General features: G+C 44.6%; 1 protein-coding gene across 12 annotated transcripts in view; it reads left to right on the top strand.

The window, feature by feature from the left end:
• The window catches only part of GBF1 (golgi brefeldin A resistant guanine nucleotide exchange factor 1), a 150,291-nt gene that overhangs the window by 94,286 nt on the left and 33,256 nt on the right, over nucleotides 1-22,749 (top strand). For 3 of the 12 annotated variants that reach the window (XM_074999826.1, XM_074999820.1, XM_074999818.1), the window contains 7 exons: nucleotides 1,782-1,900; nucleotides 2,557-2,665; nucleotides 3,054-3,114; nucleotides 8,257-8,311; nucleotides 9,658-9,756; nucleotides 16,433-16,580; nucleotides 21,390-21,619. In XM_074999826.1, coding sequence (XP_074855927.1) covers nucleotides 1,782-1,900; nucleotides 2,557-2,665; nucleotides 3,054-3,114; nucleotides 8,257-8,311; nucleotides 9,658-9,756; nucleotides 16,433-16,580; nucleotides 21,390-21,619 — 821 coding nt within the window. Of the gene's footprint in view, nucleotides 1-1,781; nucleotides 1,901-2,556; nucleotides 2,666-3,053; nucleotides 3,115-8,256; nucleotides 8,312-9,657; nucleotides 9,757-9,853; nucleotides 11,516-16,432; nucleotides 16,581-21,389; nucleotides 21,620-22,749 lie in introns of those variants that run through there. The other 9 variants (XM_074999828.1, XM_074999819.1, XM_074999830.1 and 6 more) reach the window with 6 other exon arrangements.

Below are 22,749 nucleotides of genomic sequence, written 5' to 3'. Positions count from 1 at the left end.
GTGTGTGCTAAATTGAACTTCAGAAGATCAATCGTGGCAGGGTCGATCTTCCCTGTAGTGTAATGGTGCCCTTAGAATCGCCTATCTTTGCTCCATAGCTCTTTGAAGCTGCAGAAGTTTGCAGTTGAGATGTCTGGAGTATAGTCTCTCCACTTTAATGATTTCATTTCCCTTAAAGCACCTGCTGAGAGAAGCTCAGGATTTCCTGAGTTCCTCAAAAGAGGAGAGCCAATGGTTAAACCCACTAGATCACTGAACAGAGAGCAAAAACATTACTGACCATTGTCTAAACTAGTGCCTACTGTGAGTGGAGCTGAGCAGATGATAGGTAGGCTAGAAGCCACTGTGAATCCTCAGCAGTGAAATGTCTACTTTTGAGGCAGATAGAATCTACTATCAACTCTCTGACCCTGAGGTCCGTAGGCTGCCCTTAGCCACCAATATTCATTGGTCAGCAAGATGGGTTCTGTAAAGCGTTGCCCAAATATGCAAAAGCAAACCCATCAGATAAAGGCTGCTGTCCCCTTCCAGTAGCGTCTATGCTTGATCCAGTGCAGGCTGCTACAGGACATGATGCCATCCTTTGCCATGCATGTAGCTGTGAACAGTGTTTCTTACGCAATGGCTTTTCAGAGCCTGCAGCACACTGTTGGGCCTGCTGTCCATCATGGGACATGAGGGATATATGGAACACAACAAGAGAAGCTTTCTTTAATATGTAGAATTTGGCAGTTGAGGTCTGAACGCTATTGGCGCTGAAGAGAGAGTCTGCTGCAGCTTCTCTGCGAAGTGCAAAAGGCCCATTTGCTCCCAGGGCTCTTCTACAAACTATGGGTTTTTTGGAGTTCATTGAGCCCTGTTCCCAATTAGAGGTATTAACTAGTGTTTAGTTTGTCTCCTCTCTTTGCTCATGACTGTTTAGGTGAGAGGGTAATAAGATTCTTGCTCAGTGCCATATTGTTTAAGTGAGAATGAAATCAAAGCCAGAGGCAGCTTTCCTGAAGCCACTGAAATGTGGCACAAGATACTGTTACTGGCAACAATCCTGTCCAAAACTCCCTCTCAGCTGTGCCCCTGTTTATAGATACGAGAGAGTGAAATGGAGAGAGGGGCCTCGATGACTGACTGAAGAGGGAGGGCTGCAGCTCTGGCATCTCAACCATGGTCTTGTCTGTCTACTCTTTTTCCCCTGGGAGAGGTTGGCCAATTTCTTCTCCCTCTCCCTCTTCTTCTCTTTGGGATGGACCTTAGGCAGCTGAGGAATAGCTTCCTTCGCTCTCTGAAAAGACTCCAGACAGGGACTCCTATGCTGCAGTAGTAGTGAATTTAGCAAATGGAAGCTGGTTCCATATGCTGACATTTTTTCTCTCCCCACTGATGTGGAAGCGCATGTGGTTAACAGCTGATTCTGGCTGCCCCGTGCGTGTTTGGGAGCAATAGGGAGTAGTCTTACAATTTACTATCAAAAACGGGATTTACTGGGGCACGTAACCAGTTTCATCACTTACTCCTTTCCCCTTCCCTTTGGCTGCTGGAGCATAAGCTCTCTGTAAACGTAAAAGGCAGTTCCTAAGCCAGTGTCCTGTGTGCGATATGGAAAACTCTCAGCCCTTACCGAAAAGCCTATCAATTCTAATGGAGTTGGGCAGACCACATGAAAAGACCACAAATTAAGTGGAGCAGCCCTGGGTCAGCGTCTCCCCACAGAGGCGTCAGCCTGCAGCTGTCTTTTCCCTGTCAATTTCCTTTTCCTGACATGGCTTCCTCATTTTCCTGTGCAGATCCCAGCCATGAGGGCACAGCTGAAGGAATGGAGAACATGGCAGACGCCGTCACGCATGCCCGATTTGTGGGCACAGACCCAGCTAGTGATGAGGTGGTCTTGATGAAAATCCTGCAGGTAAGCGGAGAGAAGTGGCAATTACCATAATGGTTGCTGCCTGGCGCACTGAGTGGGTCCAGTTACATGGAGAGGCAGGAGGGAGAGAGCAGTGTTTTGACTCTGCAGGAGCTTAGTGACAGACTTTATTTTTAAACAGATGGCTCATGTACCTGTGGTAAAAGCTTTTCCAAATGAAAACAATTAAAAGCTTAAATGAATTGATTTTTAAAGAGTTCTTGATGTGCTGTAGCCTTGATCCTGGCCTGTGTGTGTTCCTCTTCACTGATGGGGAAGGCAGGGATGGGAAGCCCAACTGCTGGGTTGATGGCAGCTGAGGGTGGGATGTGCAGGTGCGGGGAGAAAGCGAAAGGCATTACTCCGAAACAAACCTGGAGTTATGTACTACTTACATCTGCACTTGTGTTAAGGGGCCTAAGCAAACCCAGGTGTTGGACATGATGTGAGGTGCCAGTTCCATGAGCTCTTGCCCTCTAGCTTTCTTATGTTTGAGCACAGCATTTACTTTGAAGTGACTTCTGGCAAGCCACCTCCTCTCATTCACAGCAGTGTTTCCTGGGTTCCAAGTAGACCTTTCCTGAGTGCCCCAAGCCTGTGGTAAGCTTGCCGGTGAATATCATTGGTGCTGCATTACAGTTAAACTTTGTTCTTTGTAGGTTTTGAGGACCCTGCTGCTTACTCCTGTGGGAGCCCATCTCACCAATGAGTCAGTGTGTGAGATCATGCAGTCCTGCTTCCGTATATGCTTTGAAATGAGGCTCAGTGGTAGGTTTGTTCTTCATAGTCCCATGGTGGTGGCTCCCAGTAAATGGTCTGGATTCTCCACACCTCAGTATCTAGGCCTAGTCCATGAAATCTGGCTGAGGGAAGATGCCATGATTACAACCTCATAAGCTTCCACAGCTCCATGGAAACAGTCAGAGGCTCACCACTCAGCTTCATGCTCAGTGGCACTTTTGTTTTTTTCCCCAGCTCCATGGTGCCACCTTGTGAGTATGTGCCTATTTAGCAGCCAAGCAGAATTGGAGCTGGTTTTAATAAATTTGCCATAATCCTCTGTAAACAAGGCTCGGAGGGGAGTCTGCTTGGAGAAGCCTCTTGATAATATCACACTGAGTAATGACACCTGTGTTATTTGTTTTTGTCTTCGCAGAGTTATTGAGAAAATCTGCAGAGCACACTCTGGTCGACATGGTGCAGCTGCTCTTCACAAGGTAAACCTGCTTCTGTTTGCCTCAGCATTGCCAAGATGGCCCTCTATGGACAGGAAGATTCCACACTTCCACTTAGGGGCCCACAGAAAATCTGTTTGAGTGGATCATGGTTTCATGGTGGTGGGAAAGGGGAAGATTTGATCCATCTCTCTTGGTCTGTCCCACCAAGACTGGATGAGGCGGTTAGGCCAAGTTGTGTGGTTTAAAGTGCCCTTCAAGGACAGGCAGGCAGACAACCAAACACTGAAGAACTTTAGGTTAGGAAAATGCTCTTTGGCTAGATATTGCAAATGCCATTAAAAAACCCAGTAGTATCCTTTTCAATGCTTTAAAAGTTGTATAGTTCTCTTTAAAACATAATAGAAAAACTGTTAAATGTACACATGCTTAATTCCAGCAGAGTTTCACCTCAGATATTGAAAGGAATTTGACCTCTTGCAGGATTACTTGTGGCAGTTTGTCATTTGGATGGCTCTTGTGCCCCTTACCAACACTGCCAAAGTGTTGAACTAGGATTCTGAAACTCTTTGTAATTCATTTTGGTAAACAGCTTCTCTTCCTAGCCAATGAAATAGTCAGACCCTTTCTCTGGGGATTCTACAAAAGCAGAGATCTGTTCAAAAAGGCAGCAGTGTGGTGTTTGTTCCGAGAAATGCTGACTGACTGGGGACCACGGTGCTGTTCCTCTCTTTTTTTTCCTAACCCCAAGTTTCCACAAGCATGTCTTTACATCTTCCATGTTTCCAGCCACTGCAATGGACCCTACGACCCCATCTGTGCTTCACGGTTGAGGGGGAAGAAAAACTGAGAGCTCAGTATTCTCAAATCAGTGGTACTGGATAATTTCCATCCCAGAATACTGAAAGGACTGGCATATGGAATTGCTAGTCCAGTGGCAAGGAGTTTTAATAAATGTAACTGTTCAGAGGTAATACTGTATGACTGGAGAGTTGCTAATGTTATATGTATAGTTAAAAATAGGGAAGAAGTGATTAAAGCAATTAAATTTGTTATTCTGACATCACTAGCAATCCTCTTAAGAACAATTTGTGAAGGGAAAATAAGTATATTCATGGAGGCAAAACAACACAGGTTCACAAAACACGCTGACCTGATTTCATTTAAGAAAATAGCAGTTTTTTTTTTTGGTTTTTTTTACATAAGGGTAGTGCAGTGTTTCTAATATGGATGGACTTGAGTGAAGCATTTGGTATGGTACCATGTGAGAAGTGATTAGTGAAATTAGAGAAGATGGGATCCAGTATGAGAACTGAGAAGTATATAAGGAACTAGCTAAAGAGCAGAAAGACAAGGAAAGGTGATTTATCAGACTGGTGGGAAATTACTGGTGGAGTTTTCCTCAAGGGCTGGTCTTTGGACCAGCCTTCAGTCAATATTTTTATTGATGACTTTGTTGCAAAAATTATGAGTCTGCTAATTAGATTTGCTCATGGTTCAAAGTTGGGATGTATTATTGATCAGTGAGACCTGGATTGGAATACTGTACAAGAAGATTGGGATTATCCTGAACACTGGAGAGAGAGAAGTGTGGTGATCGCATCATAGTAAATTAGGGTTGGAAAAGATCTCGAGGTCATGTCAAACTCTCTGTTCAAGGCAGGACCACCCCTAGCTAAATCATCCAGCCAGGGCTTTGTCAAGTTGGGCCTGAAAATGAAGTTCTGTTGTACAGAAGTGCAAAGTCGTGCACTTGGGGTCTAATAATAATTTTTGCTACGAGCAGGGGCTCACCAGTTGGAAGCAAAAGACAAAGGGAGAGACCGGGGTGTGTGGGTTGGTCACAAGAGAAGGATGAGCCACCAATAAGATCTTTGAAAAACGCATGTTTGGTTCTAGGCTGTATCAGGCAAAGTGCTTCTGGTAGACAGGGAAGTATCTATGCCATTGAACAATGCATCTGTAAGCCCTCGTATGGAATACTCTGTACAATTCTGGCTAGCCATGCTCAAGAAAGATTAATTCAAACTGCACCAGGTTCAGAGGAGATGCACTTGAAACTCTTTAATTCAGCAACCCTGGGAAAATAGGGTATGCTGGATTATGGAATTTTCCAAACGATGGAGGGGGCTCCTGAGCAGGGTTTGGGCAGGAATGGGGTGGGGTGCTTACCTGGTGCCCTGCTCCTGGGGGCACACCTGGCTACATGGCTACACACACGCACCCGCACCCGCTATGGGAGTAGCAGGGGAAAATCCTCCAGAGAAGACATTGCTTCATTGCCATTCCCGCGTGCACAGAGCTACTTCTTCCTTCCCTTGCCAGGGTCCGAGCAACAGATGTTGCTGGGTTAGGGACACCCTCATCGCGGAGGGTCAGCTGTATTAGAACGAATAGGGAAATGACAGGTCTGTCTTTTGTGAGGAGACTTGAAGATCTTTACTTGTTTAAGCTAGGGAAAAAAAAGGCGGAGGGGATATAGATTGCTCTATAAATACATCGGGGGTAAATATCATGGAGGTGAAATGCTATGTAAGCTAAAGGACACAAGAACAAATGGGTATAAACAGGTTATAACTAAACAAAGGCTGGAAATCGGAAGATTTCTAACCATTGAGGGGGGGTGTTTCTGGACCAGCCTCCTGCTAGGAATTCTGGGGCAAAATTTTAATTTATTATAAGGGATAAATTGGTGTGTGTGAGATTGGTGGGAGCAGGGCTCAGCACCCCTTGGTCTCAATGCTACTTTGTCTTATGTTTCTAAGAGCTCATGCTTCAGGGTTTCAGCTGGCCTCCTGCAGGCGTCAGGAAGGAATTCCTCTCTCTACCCCTTGCATATAGTCTGGATTTTTTAAATCTCCTTTCTCTGAAGCCTGGGGGATGGCCGTATCTGGAAATGTGACATGCGAAGGAGACACAGCATGCTCGGTGCTACCACAGAGCCCTACTTTCTCGTGTGCTTGGCTGGCTGCTTCTTGCTCACATGCTGTTGGGTCAGGAAGGAATTTTCCCCCAAGTCAGGTTGGCAGCGACATCGCAGGGGAAGGTTCGCCTGTGTCTGCAGTGTATGGTGGAGGTCACTTGTCCGGGCTCTCTGAGTGTAGTTCAGTCCTTTCCCAGCCATTGTGGGTGCCTTGGGAACTGGTGTAGTTTGGCCCTGCCTGTTCCCTACTTGTGGCACATAACACAGTAAAGCCTCCAAATGCACCATTTTGAGTTGCACTTAACTCGCATTAACGTGAGTTTAGTGCAACTTAAAATCCTGCCCCCCCAAGCCCGTCTCACCACCCATACATGGCTCCAGCTCACCCCGACCCTGGTGCACAGCTCTGGCTCCAGCTCACCGCCCCTCACTCACATCTCCAGCTCAACCCGCCCAGCCCCGGTCCAACCCCGCTACAGCCCAGCTCACCCCCCTGCACCACGTGCGGCTCTGGCTCAGCACCCCCCATGCGCAGCTCCAGCTCACCACCCCTCCTCACTCACAGCTCCAGCTCAACCCACCCAGCCCCGGTTCAACCCACCTACGGCCCAGCTCACCCCACCCCCACCACGTGCGGCTCTGGCTCAGCACCCCCCATGCGCAGCTCCAGCTCACCCCCACACCACGCGTGGCTCCTGTTCAGACCCCCCTCAGCTCGGCTCACCACCCGAACATGGCTCCAGCTCAGCTCCACCTCCCTCATCCCCCTGCAGCCCTAACCCACCCCAGGCTTAACACCCCTAGCTCCCCTCCCATGGCCCCAGCCCACCTCCAGGCTTAACTCTCCCCAGCTGCCTCCCCCACTCAACCCCAGGACTTACCATTCCAAAGGAGCTCCAGGTTCTCCTGCTGCTTCTCCAGCTGCAGAATGTGTGTTCCGCTGGGAAAAAAGCCCCTCCCCCACGTGAAATTTGAGTTATGGGAGGGAGCGTGGGAACAAAACCCTCACGTAAATTGAGGCACTACTGTAGTTTTGCCTGTTGTTGGCTATAATACTTTGGTCTAATTCTGGTTGTTTAATGGGCAGGTGCTGGGTGATGATCATGGCCTGTGATAAATTGAATGGTCGTTTTGTCCTGTCTGCCTTGAAATATGACTGATTCTGGCTACACAAACACCCCATGGTCTGAGTTTTTGTGGCTAGGTTCAGAAGAAAGTGTGATAAAGGAGCAGGGATCGAGTTACTTTTTTGGTTTATTTGGCAGTTTGGCAGAGTTCTTACCCTCAAGTCCATACGCAGCTTCCTCTTTCTTCTCCCCTCTCAGTTTAACTTGGAGACATCTCCTTGGCCAGTTCCTGCGAGCAGCTGAACTTGTGTATACCTGTGGGAACCACTGGGGCACTGTCTCTGGGATGGTGGCTCACTCTGTTTGCCATTTTGACTATTACCTTGTCTCTTTCCCCTTGTACAAAGTTGGAACATGGGCTTGCTATCTCCCAAGCATGTCCAGGCCAGAAGTTTCAGCAGGCCAGATGAATGGAACAAAGTGTGTGGGGTGGCAGAGATGTAAATGCTGTTTATTACAGAGATCATTTGGAAGGATGGATTAAGCTGCCCATCTCTGCCAAATTTTGACTGTTCTGTCTAGTCTACCCCAATAAAGGGGCTGCTTAATGGGAGGCTTTCAGGCTGGTGGCTGAGAGCTGGAGACAATAGCTCTGGATTTCTGGCTCTATAGTGTGCAGTGTGGAGGATAGTGCTGGTCCAGATGAACTCAAAGTAATAGCCAGTCCAAATCTGTCTCTGCTGCTTGTGAGAAAAGAAACCAAGGTGCAGTTCACTGGTGCTTGCAATATCAGGAGTCCTAGTGCAGATGGCTCCTGGTTTGCTGCTGCCATTTTCAGCATTGTGCTACTTGGACCGGCTCTGAACCAGTTTAGTTTGCAGTGCTTAAATCAGCAGGTGGAGCCACTGAATTATCTACACAAGTGTTCCTGAAGCCATTCACATCAGCAGAGCTGTACCACTGTGGGCATCAGTGGGGTGACTTCTGTGAATGTTCTCTAGTGTAGAGAAGGCTTTTCCCATTGCATATCATAAAGCAGAAAGAAGCGGGGAGAGGGCTGCTTCCTGGAGGAGGTCTTGGATCCCAAGTGGTCCTCCGTCCTTGGGGTTTGCAGCCAGATCTGGAGAAGGTGTTCTCTTCTTGCACCAGTGCCCGAGAGGCCATGTGCATTCCTGCTTGTTCTTTGTCTTTCAGATTGCCTCACTTTAAGGAGGAGCCTAAAAGCTATGTGGGGGCTAACATGAAGAAGGTAAGAGCCAGTACACTCCCTGCTGTCTCCTCTGCTGCTTCATGCTTGCTCACATCTCTCTCTTCTTTGCCTTCACATCTATGGCTATATTATACCTTAAAATCCCTAGCTCAGTGAAGAAAGCATGCTTAATAATATAGAGCTGAATTCACCGCTGCTGGAAATGGGCACAGCTTTGTTGAACTCTCTGGAGTTGTTCCCTTTTTCCAACAATGAATTTTGCCCATGAGTTGTTGCTTGGGCTAGCCAAGCAGAGCTCTGGGAATAAGCCCTCAGTTGCTCCATGTCTAGAAAACCCTTGCAAGCCCTGTGATCTGGTTGGGATGCCTTTCAAATGTTTTATTCTTCTCCGGCATCCCTTATGCTTCTTTTTCCATCCTTCCCTTTCACGACATTTGCCTGTATTGCTTACCAGTGCATCTTCTTCCTGCTCCCCTGACCTAGAAAGAAAGAAAGAGCCTTCTGCGGAGGTGGGATGTCGGAGGAGGCAATGTGAAAAATCTTGTAAAATATCCCTAGTGTTTACGAGGTTTTTGGAGGCTTTTCTCATGAAGAGGTAGGAAACTAGGAGAGGGACGCTCCATGGTGCAAGTCTGAGTTCAGCAGAGGGCTTCTTTCTTTAGAAGAGGGTGTTCATTCTCCCTTCCATGCCTTCTTGGAGGAGAAAGGGATTGCAGGGCTCTGGGTTGTTGTCTAGCACCATCTTGTATGTGCATCTGCCTTGCCAATGAGTGTTAAGCAGTTGGATGCGGTAGGGTACGTACCACAAATGTGATCTCTCATGTTTAAGAAGATGCTGTGTCTTTTCTTTCCTTCTGGATCCCTGACATTTTAGAATTGTTCTTCCTAGAGTGGTGCTGTACATAGAGGTATCCTGGGAAATCTGCTAGTGTTCACTTACAGTGAGGGAAGTGAACCAGCAGGACCTCTGTCTGCTACTTACATGGCCGCTTATGGTGACTCGCTATCATTGCATGTTTCTTTCTCTGATGGAAGGAAGCAACAGGTTTTGTGCTGAGCATAAGATGGAGAAATGAGAACAGGGAAAGGTCAGAGCTGATCTATGTGACATACTGCAAGTGCCAGAATTCCTAATGTCCGTATACAGAAGCTGTAGTGTTCTGTAAGCAAATCCTCCCACAAGCTTTCCAGTGGTCAGGTGATGGCTGTTCCCAGCTCATGAAGGCAATGTTCCGTGTCCAGTCTCTGAACCGTACAGTCACCTTGTCCTGTCTGTTCACTGTATGTTATAATTCTCCCGCATAGTCTTGCACTCTGCCAGGTTCTTCTTTCTCTTTGGCTTTATTTTGCTTTGTTTAAACCATGCATTTGCCTGTCTTTCACAGATTTCTCCATGTCTCCTCAACAAACTGGAACTAAGTAGTGGGGAGCAACCCAAAGCCCTGAACCAGTTAGAGAGGGTACTGTTCTTTAAGAACCTGAAGGTCTCTCTCTTCCTCCCTCCATCTCTTTTCCTTCCGTTCCTTCTGCAAACAGCACCTGGAATAGAGTTATGTTGCGTGTAGCAAATTTCCCCTTACCCTTTTGACACAGCATGGCTTTTGGGGAGAACGCATGCAGTGGTTACTTTGCAGTGTTGTTCATCTGCCTGGGAAAGGACCCCAAAGGAAAGAGCCTTGTTCTCACTGGATCATTAAATGTCTTGGTGAGTGGGATCTGGGAAGCTGTTGTGGAATCTTCCAACAGAAAGACGTGGGAGGGCACTGCCAAGGGATGAATTATCTCAGTGATCAGTGAAAACAGAGAAGGACCCTATCGCCTACAGCCTAAGTAACTCCTGAAGGACTAAGTCTTGCATGTCATCCTTTGAGTGGTGCAGAAGCATGATGGAGGAGTCACTTGACAAGCCCACAACCACACAACTCTGGTTTACAGGCTGAGACTGAAAGTGCCTTTACATGGCCCCTTGGCGGGGAGCTCATCTGCCTCCCAGACATTCACAAGATTTTCTAGCCATGTCTCATTGGCCCTGTCTTTAATGACTCTGCCATAGTGTTTGGGAGCCATAGTTAATCTGTTTTAATATGGCATCAGCTAAACCATTCTGCTCAGTGGGTGTGAATTGGACCAAACTGGATTAACAAATGCTTTGGGAGTCGTACTTTGCAGTACAACAGTGTTTTTAAAAAGGGTTTTATGTCCGCAATGTGACCCTGTCCGTATTGACTGGGCATGGCATTAGAAACTGGCTTAGCTGGAACCGTTTTCCAAACTAAGCTCATAGACCAGTGCGGGTTTGTTGCTGCTTTCATTGCCACAACCTTGTTTTGTTCCTGGTAGATCAGAAATGGAAGTGCAAAGGGGTCTTCAGCATGTCCTCGCCTATCACTAAAGTCGGGACAGTTTGTAAAGATTGTGACTAGCAACACTTCCCTAAATGGAGGTCTTACGTTCAGGAATGGAAGTTAAGTGAATTCCCTCTCTTGCCGATAGATGAAATTGTAGTTGAACTTCTTGTTCTGAGGAAGAGAAAAGGGGATTGGTGAGGCTGCATTTTCCCAGGGATGGGGAAAGATCTGTCATCAGCTGTGTCAAATGACATTGCCCATCCAGTTCTTCGAGGCCCATAGGTGGGTGGTGTTGTATCAGATGACTTATCCCATCATTGCCTTTACTGGGGCCAAACTCACGTCAGGGGTTGCATTCTCTCTGCATGCTGTTGTCTTGAATATCCCTGTGTGCACTGACCAGTTCCATGCTATCTCTAGAATGAGCTCACGTGCTAGTCTCATTGCTTTCGTTACTAATCATTGGCCCCTGCCCTTTTCTCTTGAGGCTTACAGTATCTTGTGGAAAACCAAACGTGTGCAGGTAAGGTGGCTTGTTGAATAACTGGCTCTCCCAGACTCCTGAGAGAAAGTTGTAGTAATACACCCTTTCCCACTCCTCTAACCCACAGCTGGGATCTGACTGTCAAAGCCTGGGAGTTCAGAGGGGAGAGTGGGGGCCTCATGGTGCCTCTGCTAGGTGCATGCTGCTTCTCCTTCTGTGAACAAAACTCAAACATTGATATTTTTTCTACCATGGGACACTTTCCCTTAATTTTCCCAGACTGCAGGCTGATGAGGGAGATGTGGCTGTGGAAACAGAGCAGGAAGAGAGAGCAAGTTAACAGGGTGGAGAAGCTTCCTGGTTATAACTGGAGTTTGATGGAACCCAAACACACTAGGATTCATATAAATGGTGTGTCCTTGTAGACATCATGTTAATTGCGAATGGGTGCATTCAGAGTGGCTGAAGCATGACTTGAAAATAGGGGAAGAAGATTGTTCCCATTTTTCTTTCAAAATCCAAAATTTACTTTTACTTTAGAAATTCAGTTATGGGATATTCTGAAGGACACTAGTGACTGGAGAACCTGGAAATAATAACCTCACAAGATGCTGAAAATTGAGCATTGAAGAGGGCAAGAAATGTTTCATATCTGTTTAAAACACAGTTTTGAAATTTAAAAAGCAGTCCTGTAGCACTTTAAAAACTAACTAAATAGTGTATTAGGTGATGAGCTTTTGGGGGCAGATCCACTTCTTCAGACCTGGAGATATTTTCAGTACAGCACCATCTCCAGATCTGAAGAACTGAGTCTTACCCAAGAAAGCTCATCACCTAATAAATTGTTTTCTTAGTCTTTAAAGTGCTACATGGCTGCTTTTTTGTTTTATTAGGATACAGACTAACATGGCTACATCTCTGTTACTATTGTTTTAAAATAGTTAGGCTTCAATACTTAATAAGCACTGTGCAGAAAGGAAATTGAGGTTTCAACATCCCTGTCTATTAAAGATGTCAGATGAATAATACATATGCTTTGGAAAACTTAAGAACAAATGAACAAACAAAAAAAAACAAACCAAAGTTCAAAAAATGTATCCAGCAAAATCCAGAAAGATTGCGCTGTATGCTCTAAATATTTCCAATGTAAAAACAAGAAGAGGGAGGGAACCTCTAGTGTGAGGAGGGGGAGAAGCCATTAACATCCTTTCAAATCATCTTTACATTATAATAAAGCAAGAGAGCATAAAAGCTGATAAATTATTTGCAGAGTACCTTTAAAAGAAGTACAATACAAAATCAAGAACAAGAAAGATGTAACTTTTTCATTGTTATTTGTCAGATGTGCAAAGCACAGGATTTTATAATGTAATACTGTCTTCAGACACCACTTGACATGGTGAAACACATTTCCGGCAAGTGTAAATCTTGTGCTAATTCAGTGCTGATTAAGTAGCAGTCATTGTTTGCTATCAAGTTCCCAGGGAGATGTCCTAGTATATCTGTTTTCCTAATGAAGCAGAATATGGCATTTTGGAGAGCAGTGATGAGAAAGTCCAACTAAGTAATCTTAGCTCTCCCCTAAATTGCAAAACCAAAGCTTTTTAAATAGGCCTTGGGTTATGTGTTTGTAGTTTAGACTATTTGAATGAATGTTAAAATTAAAGAAATGTCATTGAGTTTCCGGTGTTCCTGGCCCAGAGGTTATGTACTTGTTCACTGGGTTGAATTTGAGCCCCTGGCAAGTGGTGCAAATTGGCAGAGAGAGTGATGTCTATGTGAGGGCAGGAGGGAGATACAGAATTCAAAGCAAACTTCTGCACACAGAGTGAGTGCAAACCAGTATCTTAAATATCTTGAAGTTAACCATCTTAAAATGGTGTTTGTAAAGATCCGTTTCTTGAAAGCCTGTTTGAGAGCAGAAGAGATGAAATCAACATGGCTCGTTCTCAGTAAGAGATTTTGTCTTTCTTCCACTGGCTTGGCTCTGCTTTGTTTTCACTCTTTACCAGTGGTTAATTACTTAGGCAAATCACTGAAACAGGCACAGGGTTTAGTAACTAGAAGCAAAATCTGATATCTTTCAATTGCTTTGAAATAAACCCCTCTTGTTAATGCTTCCATTTTACTCTTTCATGATTATACCTGTTCACATATAATTGACCATATAAATATCTCTAGAAATCTTTCAAATATGGTCAAAATGAGGAAATTAAGCTTATTTATTTCTATAAACAAATGACACCAAACTGACCAGATTTGAAAGCTGTCTTGAAACCTCTCCAGACATAAAGAGCACAGAACCATGGACAGAACCAAACTGGGACTAGTAAGGGATTTCTGGGGAAATTTAAAAAAAGGAAGTGCAACTTAGAGATAAAATACAAAGGAGGAGAAGTGGCAAAAATCTAGCAGCTGTATTCTAGAAATCAGGGCAGGAAATTCTCTCTCATGCAACCATGCTGGCATTTCAGAGGTACAGTAGGGTAAGATGTATGACCAGAATACCAAAATAGGAGGTTGAAATACTATGGTTAAAATAAAGGATCAACAAGTGTGGAGGATAATGAATAATTGTCTGTATCCCTCTGAACTGTGAGGCAGGGGAGATGAGATATCAAACAATGTTTACATAAAAAAAAGTTATCAATGAGCTTTTTAAATGGTTGAGATCTGTTAAATTTCATTTTGTACATGTTTCTATAATTTATGAAGTAGTTACAACCTCTAAGAACTGGTAGCTTCTTGCTGTAAAAACTGGCGGAAATAGCTAGGGGAAATGCAGTCCCAAATCTGTTGTTAATTATCTAGCTCAAAGGAAACTATAACATCTCTAAAACTTGGGGATTAGTAGTCAAGTAAATAGAATTTGTGGTGCAAGTGAGAGTTACACAAATGGGTTACCACACTGGGACATAACATTTTCATAAGCTTTGTTGAAAGAAGAGAAATTATAGACCACATGAATGAGTTATGCAGTCTTAGAAAAGAGAGGCAGGGGAGAGATGATCTTCCAGTATTGTGTTTTCCAAAATGCTATCTGCTAGGCAAAGATTAAAACAATGGCTGAAAGGATGAGTATGAAAGAAGGAAATCCCTGAAACAACTGGTAAGCAAATGGGAAGAGTGGAAAAGAGAGCTTTTTCTTCTTTCTCCCTTATTTCAGGTTTAAACACCTTCATTTCCATCTTAGAGCTAACACTGGATCAATGAGATACAGGCCATGTCTACACTGACACTTTACCGCACTGCAAATTTCCAGCTCAGGGGTGTGAAAACACTCCCCCACACAAACACCCCATGTGCAGCGAATTACAATTCAGTAAAGTGCCAGCTTAAACAGGCTCCCCACACTGGGAATTGAGCTTGTTGTTTAGGTGGAGTACATAGTTTTCTCTCGGCGCTACTGCTGTGGCCATGCTTTTGCTTTGGCAGTGCTTTAAGGTTGTGTGTAGACACAGTCACAGTGGGGGTCAGGGGGTCTAACCTACAGAGACATTTAGTACTTTTATCATGATAGCCTTTCAACTTCAAAGAGCTAGGGGCTGTAAAGAGCAGGTTCTCCTGACGTTGGTAAAAATACTGGAAGCCATAAAGTATACATCCAAGTCCTCTAAAACTCAAGTATGCTTAGATCTCTACCTGTATCTCTGCTTTATGGCAGATGTCTATTGGTAAAATGTCCTAATAAGGAGATGTTCATAACTAAGGCTTCATAAATTAAGGGCAGAAGGCCCCATCAAGATTATTTAGTAAATTATTCCATTCATAGGTCATAGCATTTAACCAGACTGTTTCTGAATCAAGCTCAGAACTTCTGGCTGATCTTGAAAAATTGAATGGGTGCTTGGTGACCACAGAGAAGAAATTGTGCTTGTGAGGCATCTGAATGGCTTGGGAATTGTTGGCTAAGTGGTAAATCACGTGAATAGAGTTGCTGTGAATGTTTCTGTGCCTTAGTTTCTTTGACTTATTGCTACAGAAGTTTGATCAGAAGTGCATTTTTGTGAGGGCGGTGGTGCAGCTGTTTCTCAAGCAAGATATTCAATATACTGCCACGCTGTTAACTGACAAACTGGATAAATACCAGCCAGATAAAGTATTGGAGCCTGGACTAGAAATTGGTTGACAGAGGGATAATAGTAAGGCTTGCGAGGAAAAACATCAACTTAGGGAACTGCAGGGATCAGTACTGGGACTTGTTTAATATTTTAGTTGTCTAGTTGAAACTCTTAGCTCACAACACTCAAATCTAAGTTGGTTATGCCTGCGCAGAAGAACCACTTGCTTTACTTTATAAAGGGTTCTGTAGAGACTGGATCAGCTGGCTGCAGCAACAAAATTCAGTACTAACTAGCACTCAGTCCTGGAGCCAGAAAGAGGAACTAAATCTCTCTCTGAGGGACATCTGTGGCAAGCAGCAGCCATTTCAAGACCTTTCTGTGGCCGTAGCTTTGCTAAATGTAAACATGTGGGCCATGTGATCTTGATGTAGCAGAGGGTAATAGTGCAACACGGCAAATCGTGGTACAAATGCCTTCTGAGAGCAAGAAAAAAGTACAAAGGACAATAATTCAAAGGTTAGATTATCTGGAGATAAAATGTGAAGTAAATGTTCAAATCTAGATTACGTGGGAAGGACATTTTTGCTGTCTGATAACCACCCCCCCCAACACACACACACTTTCCCAAGAGCTCAAGGTAAAGTAAGATATTAAGGAAAATGGCTCGAGAGTGGAACAGACTCCCAAGAGAAAAAGGAAAGGCCCCATTGTTGCAGAGATTCAGTCAGGTTAGGTATGACAGTAAGAAAGAATGACTGGGAGAACTACAAAAGGATGTGGACTTGCACTAGATGACAGAATCTTTACATCAAACAGCATTGTATGATTGTTGTGGACGCTTCCTTAAAGGGCTTGAAGTGGTGCCTAGCAAATCTGGAAATATTTAAGTAGAGCAGTATTACTGAAAACATTAGCAGGAACCTGCAGCAAGAGTGAAAATGTTGGAGGTGCAACCAGAGGGCAGCCTTAGAGAAGACTGTTATTTTAGCATGAATCAGGGGGACCTGGGTGTGAAAAACCAGGGTTCTGGAACTTGGAGTGAATGGCCGCCTGAATCAGGGTGGGGCTGAGGGCTAGAAGGTAGGCCAGGGAGTGGGATGTTGTGGGGTAGTGTGCATGACTTGGAGGCGCTTGTGATGCAGTGGGGTGCTACTGCCTGTTTTTGTGCCTTTGGTGCAGGCTTTGGGGGCTAGTTTTATGTGGTGCACTTACATGCTGCACACAGTGCTGCTGTTTTGATGTTCTTGGTGTTCACTGTTCCCAGCTGAAGATGAGAGCAGGAGGAATGAGTGATTCATCTAAGTGGAAAAAACAGAAAAAATCCCCAAGGCCGCCTCGCCATGCAACCAAGGTCTCTCCGGGGACAGAGCAGTCAGCCACCAATGGCACCACGATGCCCAGTAACATCACAGGTAAGTGGAAACCTGTTTCCAAAGGATGGCTGTCATACAGTCAGGCCTTGGCCCTGGGCTGTACCTTTCCATTTTTTTGTCTCTTTTCGCACTCCGGTTTTTTGCAGTTAGTCTGTGTTAGTCTTCAAAGGTCCTAGCAGCACACATCTAAGGTAGAAAAGTATGAGAAAGTGGGAATGCTTGTTGACTGGGAGGGCTCTGCGTGCAACTCAACAGCAGCATCTGTCTGTAATGCACCTTGTCAGGAGGATAGTGGGGATGGGGGAAGACTGCAGGGCCTGGAGCAGAGTGGACGGGGTGGAAGATGGAGAGGTTAGGGAGAGGGTAGGGGAAGCAAGGACCTGATGGAGTGTGGGGTGAGGGGAGAAGAGAGGCTGAAAGTTTAGAGGGAGATGCAGGCACCTGCAGAAGAACGGAGGGTGGCACTAAGGCTGGTGATGGAAGGAAGTGGGCAGGTGGGTGTAGAAGCATGGAGCTCCAGAGGAGTGGGGTGGGGAGAATGGGAACACACAGGGAAGAGAGGTGTACATGAAGCCCCTGGCATATGGGAAAGAGGGAATTATGGCGGGGAGCCCAGACCCTCTTTAAAGGAGGGAGAAGAATGGTGGGTGGTTGGGGCAAGAGGCCTTGGCAGGAGGCTGTGCGGAGTTGCCATTTGTCCTTGAAATGAAGGGTTTAATGAGGGTGGTCCAGAGCGAGCTTGTGATGGGGGCTAGAGAGATGCGAGGAGCCCTGTTTGTGCCATAAGCCCTGCATTCAGAAGCCACAATGTGGGCTGCCCTCAGAACTGTGATACAGAAGAAGGGAGTATTTGCCTGCCCCGTGATTCTGCTGTAGTAATTTGGATACATGGGTTCTCTTGGCTGTGGAGTAGATTCTGGTCTCGTGTGCTCTTCAAATTCTGATGGATCAGATATAAACAATAACAACAAAACAAAGCAGACATGAAAGTGCTGTAATAGTTACATGGAGTATGCAGTTCTGAAGCCTTCTGCCTGCACAAAACAGAACAATTTAGAGTTTCCTCAAAACATTGTAAACGTTGAAAAGTTGGGAAATCAAAAGGTAGAACAAATTGCAGCCAACATAATACAAACATCCACATATTAGCCTACTCCTTACACCATTACATTAATACCTTCTCTAACATTCAATTTCAGTTCAGAAATCTGTTACCCTCAGTGCACTACATGAAGAACAGAATCTTAGTACAGCACATGTTCTTAACTCTAGCACTCCTGTGCCAGTATTTCATAATGGTCTCTAAAATGCAACTAGGATGCTCACCAGGGAGAGGGAAAATGCAAAGTTAATTTTTCTTACATAGCTGAAGTTTTGTATGTTTTTGGTATTTGCCTTTCAGAAAAACTCCAGCTCTGCTGTGCAACACACATAACTAAACAAAAGCACATCACATCTCATAGAGCTGGAAGGGATCTCAGGAGGTCATAGAGTCCAGTTTCCTGTCCTCTTGGCAGGACCAAGAACCATCCAACCCCCTTTTTTTAATCTATTTGACCCGGATCCCTAAATGGCCCCCCTCAAGGATTGAGCTCACAACCTGGGTGTAGCAGGCTGGTGCTCAAACCCCTGAGCTATCTCTCCAGATTGGTTGTTTGTTCTGTAAACATGCTCAGCAATGTGACTTTGAGTACTTGCTTCACATTTTCAAGTTCTTCCTTCACAACCTTCTAGGCTACGAACCTGGGGATTTGTCTTAAATGAAAGCTTAGACTCGAGCATCCACCTGACCTGTGATGATGAAAGTGTTTTGACACTTATATTCATTTGGCTTCTGCTGAAACTCAGTTTGATTGAGGAATGACAGGAATAACTCTTGTCTTTCTGTTTGCAATTATTTCCTACTTCATTGGAATCTGGGAAAAGTGCCAGGTTTTGTAGCTCCTGTTGAGCTTGGTGAAAATGCATCCATTTCCTTATTTCAAGGCATGTTGGAGTCTTATGTCCTAACCTGTCAGCTGTTTCCTTAGATTTTTTCAGTTAATCTTGATACTCTGTGTATTCATGCCAGTTACTTGATTAGGCTGAAGGGAAGCATGGATTGTTGTGGGTTTGCGTCCTTCTCATATGCTGAAATGAAGTTGAGAGAGTCAATAAAGAGGCTCAGGTGCCTCCCCAGCCTTAATGGGGGAGAAAGTCCTTTCAAAATGCCTCCAACTCTGGTTTATTGCCCCTTTAATCTGTCATCTTTTTGCACAGTTTCAGGCAGAGGGTTCAGAAATGGTCTCCAGTTTGGTTAGGGAGAGGAGAAAATAAAAATAAAGAACAGAAGTCACCTGTTCCTGCAAGGTTTTCTGTCTAATACTGATAAAGATGGGAAGAATTCATCCTGTTCCAGGATTATTTCCATCCTGCACCAAGGAACAATCTTAGGTAGCTCTTAACTGAAGAAGGAAGCTCCTGTATTACAGGAGCACCTCTAAGTAGAAGTACTGTAAGGTCTGAACAATTACACAGTATTGAGGTTGTCGTCCACAGTGTGGGAAGCAAAATGACCACCTTTGGGTCTCATCCACTGCTTGCATGCCATATCTCAGATATGGTCAACTCAGGGAGAGTAAATTTGCTTCTGAGCAGCAGAGTAATATGGAATTGCATACAGGTCCTCTTGTACCTCCCTCAGTAATAACGCTAGAATGAAGTAATGTAATTTCTGAGAATATTTATTGACCTTCTGTCCTGTAGCACACCCCATGCTATTCTAACCATTTACATTTGGAACGGGAAACAATTTGTTTATGGTAGATAAGATGAGTCGGGCTACTGCCTGTTTTTCATACAGTAAATGCCCGAAATGTGTGATTTTTGAGTTGTGCTTAACTTGTGTTAACGCTAGTTAAGTGCAATTGGAAGCCACTCTGCAGCTGTCTGTCCCATGACTTCCCCTCAGCTGGGGGAAGCTGGGTGGGCAGCTGCAGCGACGTGGCTTCTCTCCAGCTTCCCCCAGCTGGTGGAAGCCAGGGAGAAGCTGCACCTGGCTCCCAGAATGGTGGAAATCTGGGAAACTGACCTGATTCATGGCTTCCGCCTCCCTGTGGGAGTCAGGAAACCAACAGACCTGCTGCTGGTCAGTTTCCCAGCCCCTGCAAGCAAAGGGGAGGGGGAAAGCTGACCAACAGCGGGGCTGGTCAGTTTCTTGTCTCCTTTGAGGCACAGGCTCCCAGCTGCTCCTCTCCTCCTGGCTCCCAGCTCCCTTCTGCTCAGGAAGACTGGAAACTGACCATCGCTGCTGTACTGGTCAGTTTCCCAGCTCCTGAGTTAGGCGCAAACTCAGCTGAGGTGGAGGTTGCCAAGAATGCAATCTCCGCGAAATTCTGGGGTCATCTGTATATGCAATTCTCTGGAATATGTGCACTGAACATAGGAAAAGAATTAGGATTTGGAATCTTTGCTGTTTTTGTAGTTCTTCACAATTGTGCAGACCATGAGGGCCAAATAAATCAACCAAGTATTTGTTTATGTCCAGTGGGGTGTGTGCTTTTCACAGCCCTGAAAGACACAAGCATCGGCTAACCCTTAGTGCATAACAGCAGAATCTACCTTTGGCAGTTAGAGCAACCCATGTTGAGGTGCTTTTAAAAAAAAAAAAAAAAAAATCACACCCATCTAGTGCACTGAGGTTTTGTCTGCACTAGATGTTTGTTGGCAAAACCTTTGTTGTTCAGGGTATGAAAAAACACACCCTGTGACTGACATAATTTTTGCTGACAAGAGCATTGATGTGGGACAGTATTGGTGCAGATGGTCTTCTACCAGTGTAGGTATCACAGCGCCTTGTAGGTAATTTATGCCAGTGGGAAAGCTCTCTCCTTCTGGCATAGCGCGATTACATGGGAAATCTTATAGCATAACAGTTGCAGTGGTACAGCTGTGCTGCTGTAGTTTCCGTAATGTAGCCTGAGCCTAAAGGGAACTAGATCACGTTAACGTTTCCTCTTCAAGTGTTGGAGTGACATTTCACCATCTGAAGACTTCATCTACTAACCAAGGATCTGTGCTAGACCTATGTTCCTGACCTACATTCTGATTGGCTTACTGTTTTAGGAGCTCTTGACTAGAAACACGCAGCTGGAATGTAATCCTGTATTCTCTGTAGCTGCATAATAGTGAAGGTACCTTGCTGACCCTTCTTTGTTCTTTTTGTTCTTCCTTTTCTGGGTATTCCAGACAGTCCTCTCTTAAAGTCCTTGAGTGCTAATGGTGCTTTGAAGGGAGAAGAATAAGTTTAATATATGTAAAGCCTTCCAGCTGGAGGGCCTCCTATCTTTCCCTTGTAGTCGTGAGACATGATATTGCTGGCTCTCCTGCCTTCCCTCACCACAAGCTAGTCTGTACCTCTCGTTGAGACACTGTGGGGTGCAGAGAAAGGACCATCTCCTGTAGGGCCTTCAAGCTTTGTCATATATTCCTCCTGGCATCTGTCTGCCCTGCCTTGTTTCTTCTCTACAGTGTGTCAAGTGACAACCATCCCTCTTACCCTCTCATGTTTTAGATGAGTGTATGCATTCTGTTCAAAAATAGTCTTCATTTATTCATGAGGTCTGTTAGATTCTGTTGCCTATGTGATAACAGGGAGCTGCCAGTCTTTCCCCTTGGCATCTGCCTGGCTTGCTGATACCCCATTTCTCTGAGTCGTCTACATTCTTACATCATTTTGAGAGTTTAGTTTGTGGTGCAGAATGACTTGGATTACAACAATTATTTGTTGCTGTTTGCTTATCACATTGGTGGTTAGGACCAGAATGCCTGTCACAATTGCGCTAAGCTGTTGCCGCTCTTTTTCCTCAGTAGATGGTGTTGCTTTTATTGATGCTGCTTCTCCTGTCTCATCTGGAAGTTCAGAAAACACGTCCTCTGCAGTCAGTCCTGCTACAGACAGTGGCTTAGAGTTGTCTTCCCAGACCACATCCAAGGAAGATCTTACAGACTTGGACCAGGTCAGCTCTTTGGGACTTAGTGCAACAATGCTTTCAAATGAGCCCAGAGCCACAGAGCATCCACACCAGCCTGAACCCCAGGTATGATTATGATCCTGTGCAGATGGTTGAACTCCAAACCTTATAGATGTAGTTTCTGTATTTGTGCCCACCCTTTTGCTGTGCTATGTTCAGGAGATTACAAAGGAGTCAGGAAGAAATTTCCCATAATCGCGTGGAATTGTATTGTTTGGGGGCATTATATGTTCATACTCTCCTCAAGACCATCTGGCATTAGGGTAACTGTTTGGTCCAGTACAACACTTCCTATGTAGCTGTATCCTTTCCAATATTTGTTACATCAGTTGTAATTAAAGGAGGAACTAACAAAAGGCAGAGAGAGCTGAAATTTGCTAAAATCCTTTTTTGCAATCTCACGTTTTGAATATGTAGAGTAGCTTTTGATGCTTGATTGGTGCATGTGCACTTGCATTAGATCTTACCTATTCAGGGACTGTGCCTAGATTTAATGCTGTGTAATTAAGAAGAAAACCATACTAGATAGAGCAAAAGCTTGCTAGCAAGCCGAGTGGAATTATTTAAATTTAGGGGTTTTTGGTAAACCTGCACTGCTACAATTAATGCTGCAATGCCAATTCGTGGGTCTGTAATTCATTAAATCACAAGAATGCTTTCCTGTCGAGATCTGTACTCCCATTTCCCCAAAAGCAGAGAAAGTCGATTGGAGAGCACATCTCATTGATACAGCCTAGTGTAGACACAGCTCTAAGTTGACCTGAGTCACACTGACTTCAATTACCAAACTACCATAGCTGAAGTAGCATAACATAAGTCGACTTACAGCTTTTGTGTAGACCAGCCCTAAGTGATATAAACCATGAAGCCAAAAATCTTGATTTAAATGATCAGTTTTAATAATGCTTCTCATTTGTACATTTTAGTTAATTTCCTAAAGGTTCATTCTCAGTAGCTGTATCCTTTACAACATGTTGATTTGCTAGTAAAAACAAAAAAAAAAACCCTTTACATTGAATTTCTTGTTTCTCTTTGCTAACCAGGCTACATTACATCTATATGCATTTATTTAAGCAATTTATCTAGCTTAATGTGCATTTATTCAGACTCCTATTTTCTCTGTTTTGATTGTTAGAAGATGGTGAATGATACATTTCTTTATTAAAAGATTATTTTTCTCTGTGCTTTAGCTCTGT

Source organism: Carettochelys insculpta, chromosome 7 (genome assembly GCF_033958435.1).
Source record: "Carettochelys insculpta isolate YL-2023 chromosome 7, ASM3395843v1, whole genome shotgun sequence".
In the NCBI taxonomy this organism is placed as follows: Eukaryota; Metazoa; Chordata; order Testudines; family Carettochelyidae; genus Carettochelys; species Carettochelys insculpta.
Note: the sequence above shows the minus strand (reverse complement) of the source record. Positions and strands in the feature narration are given on the sequence as shown.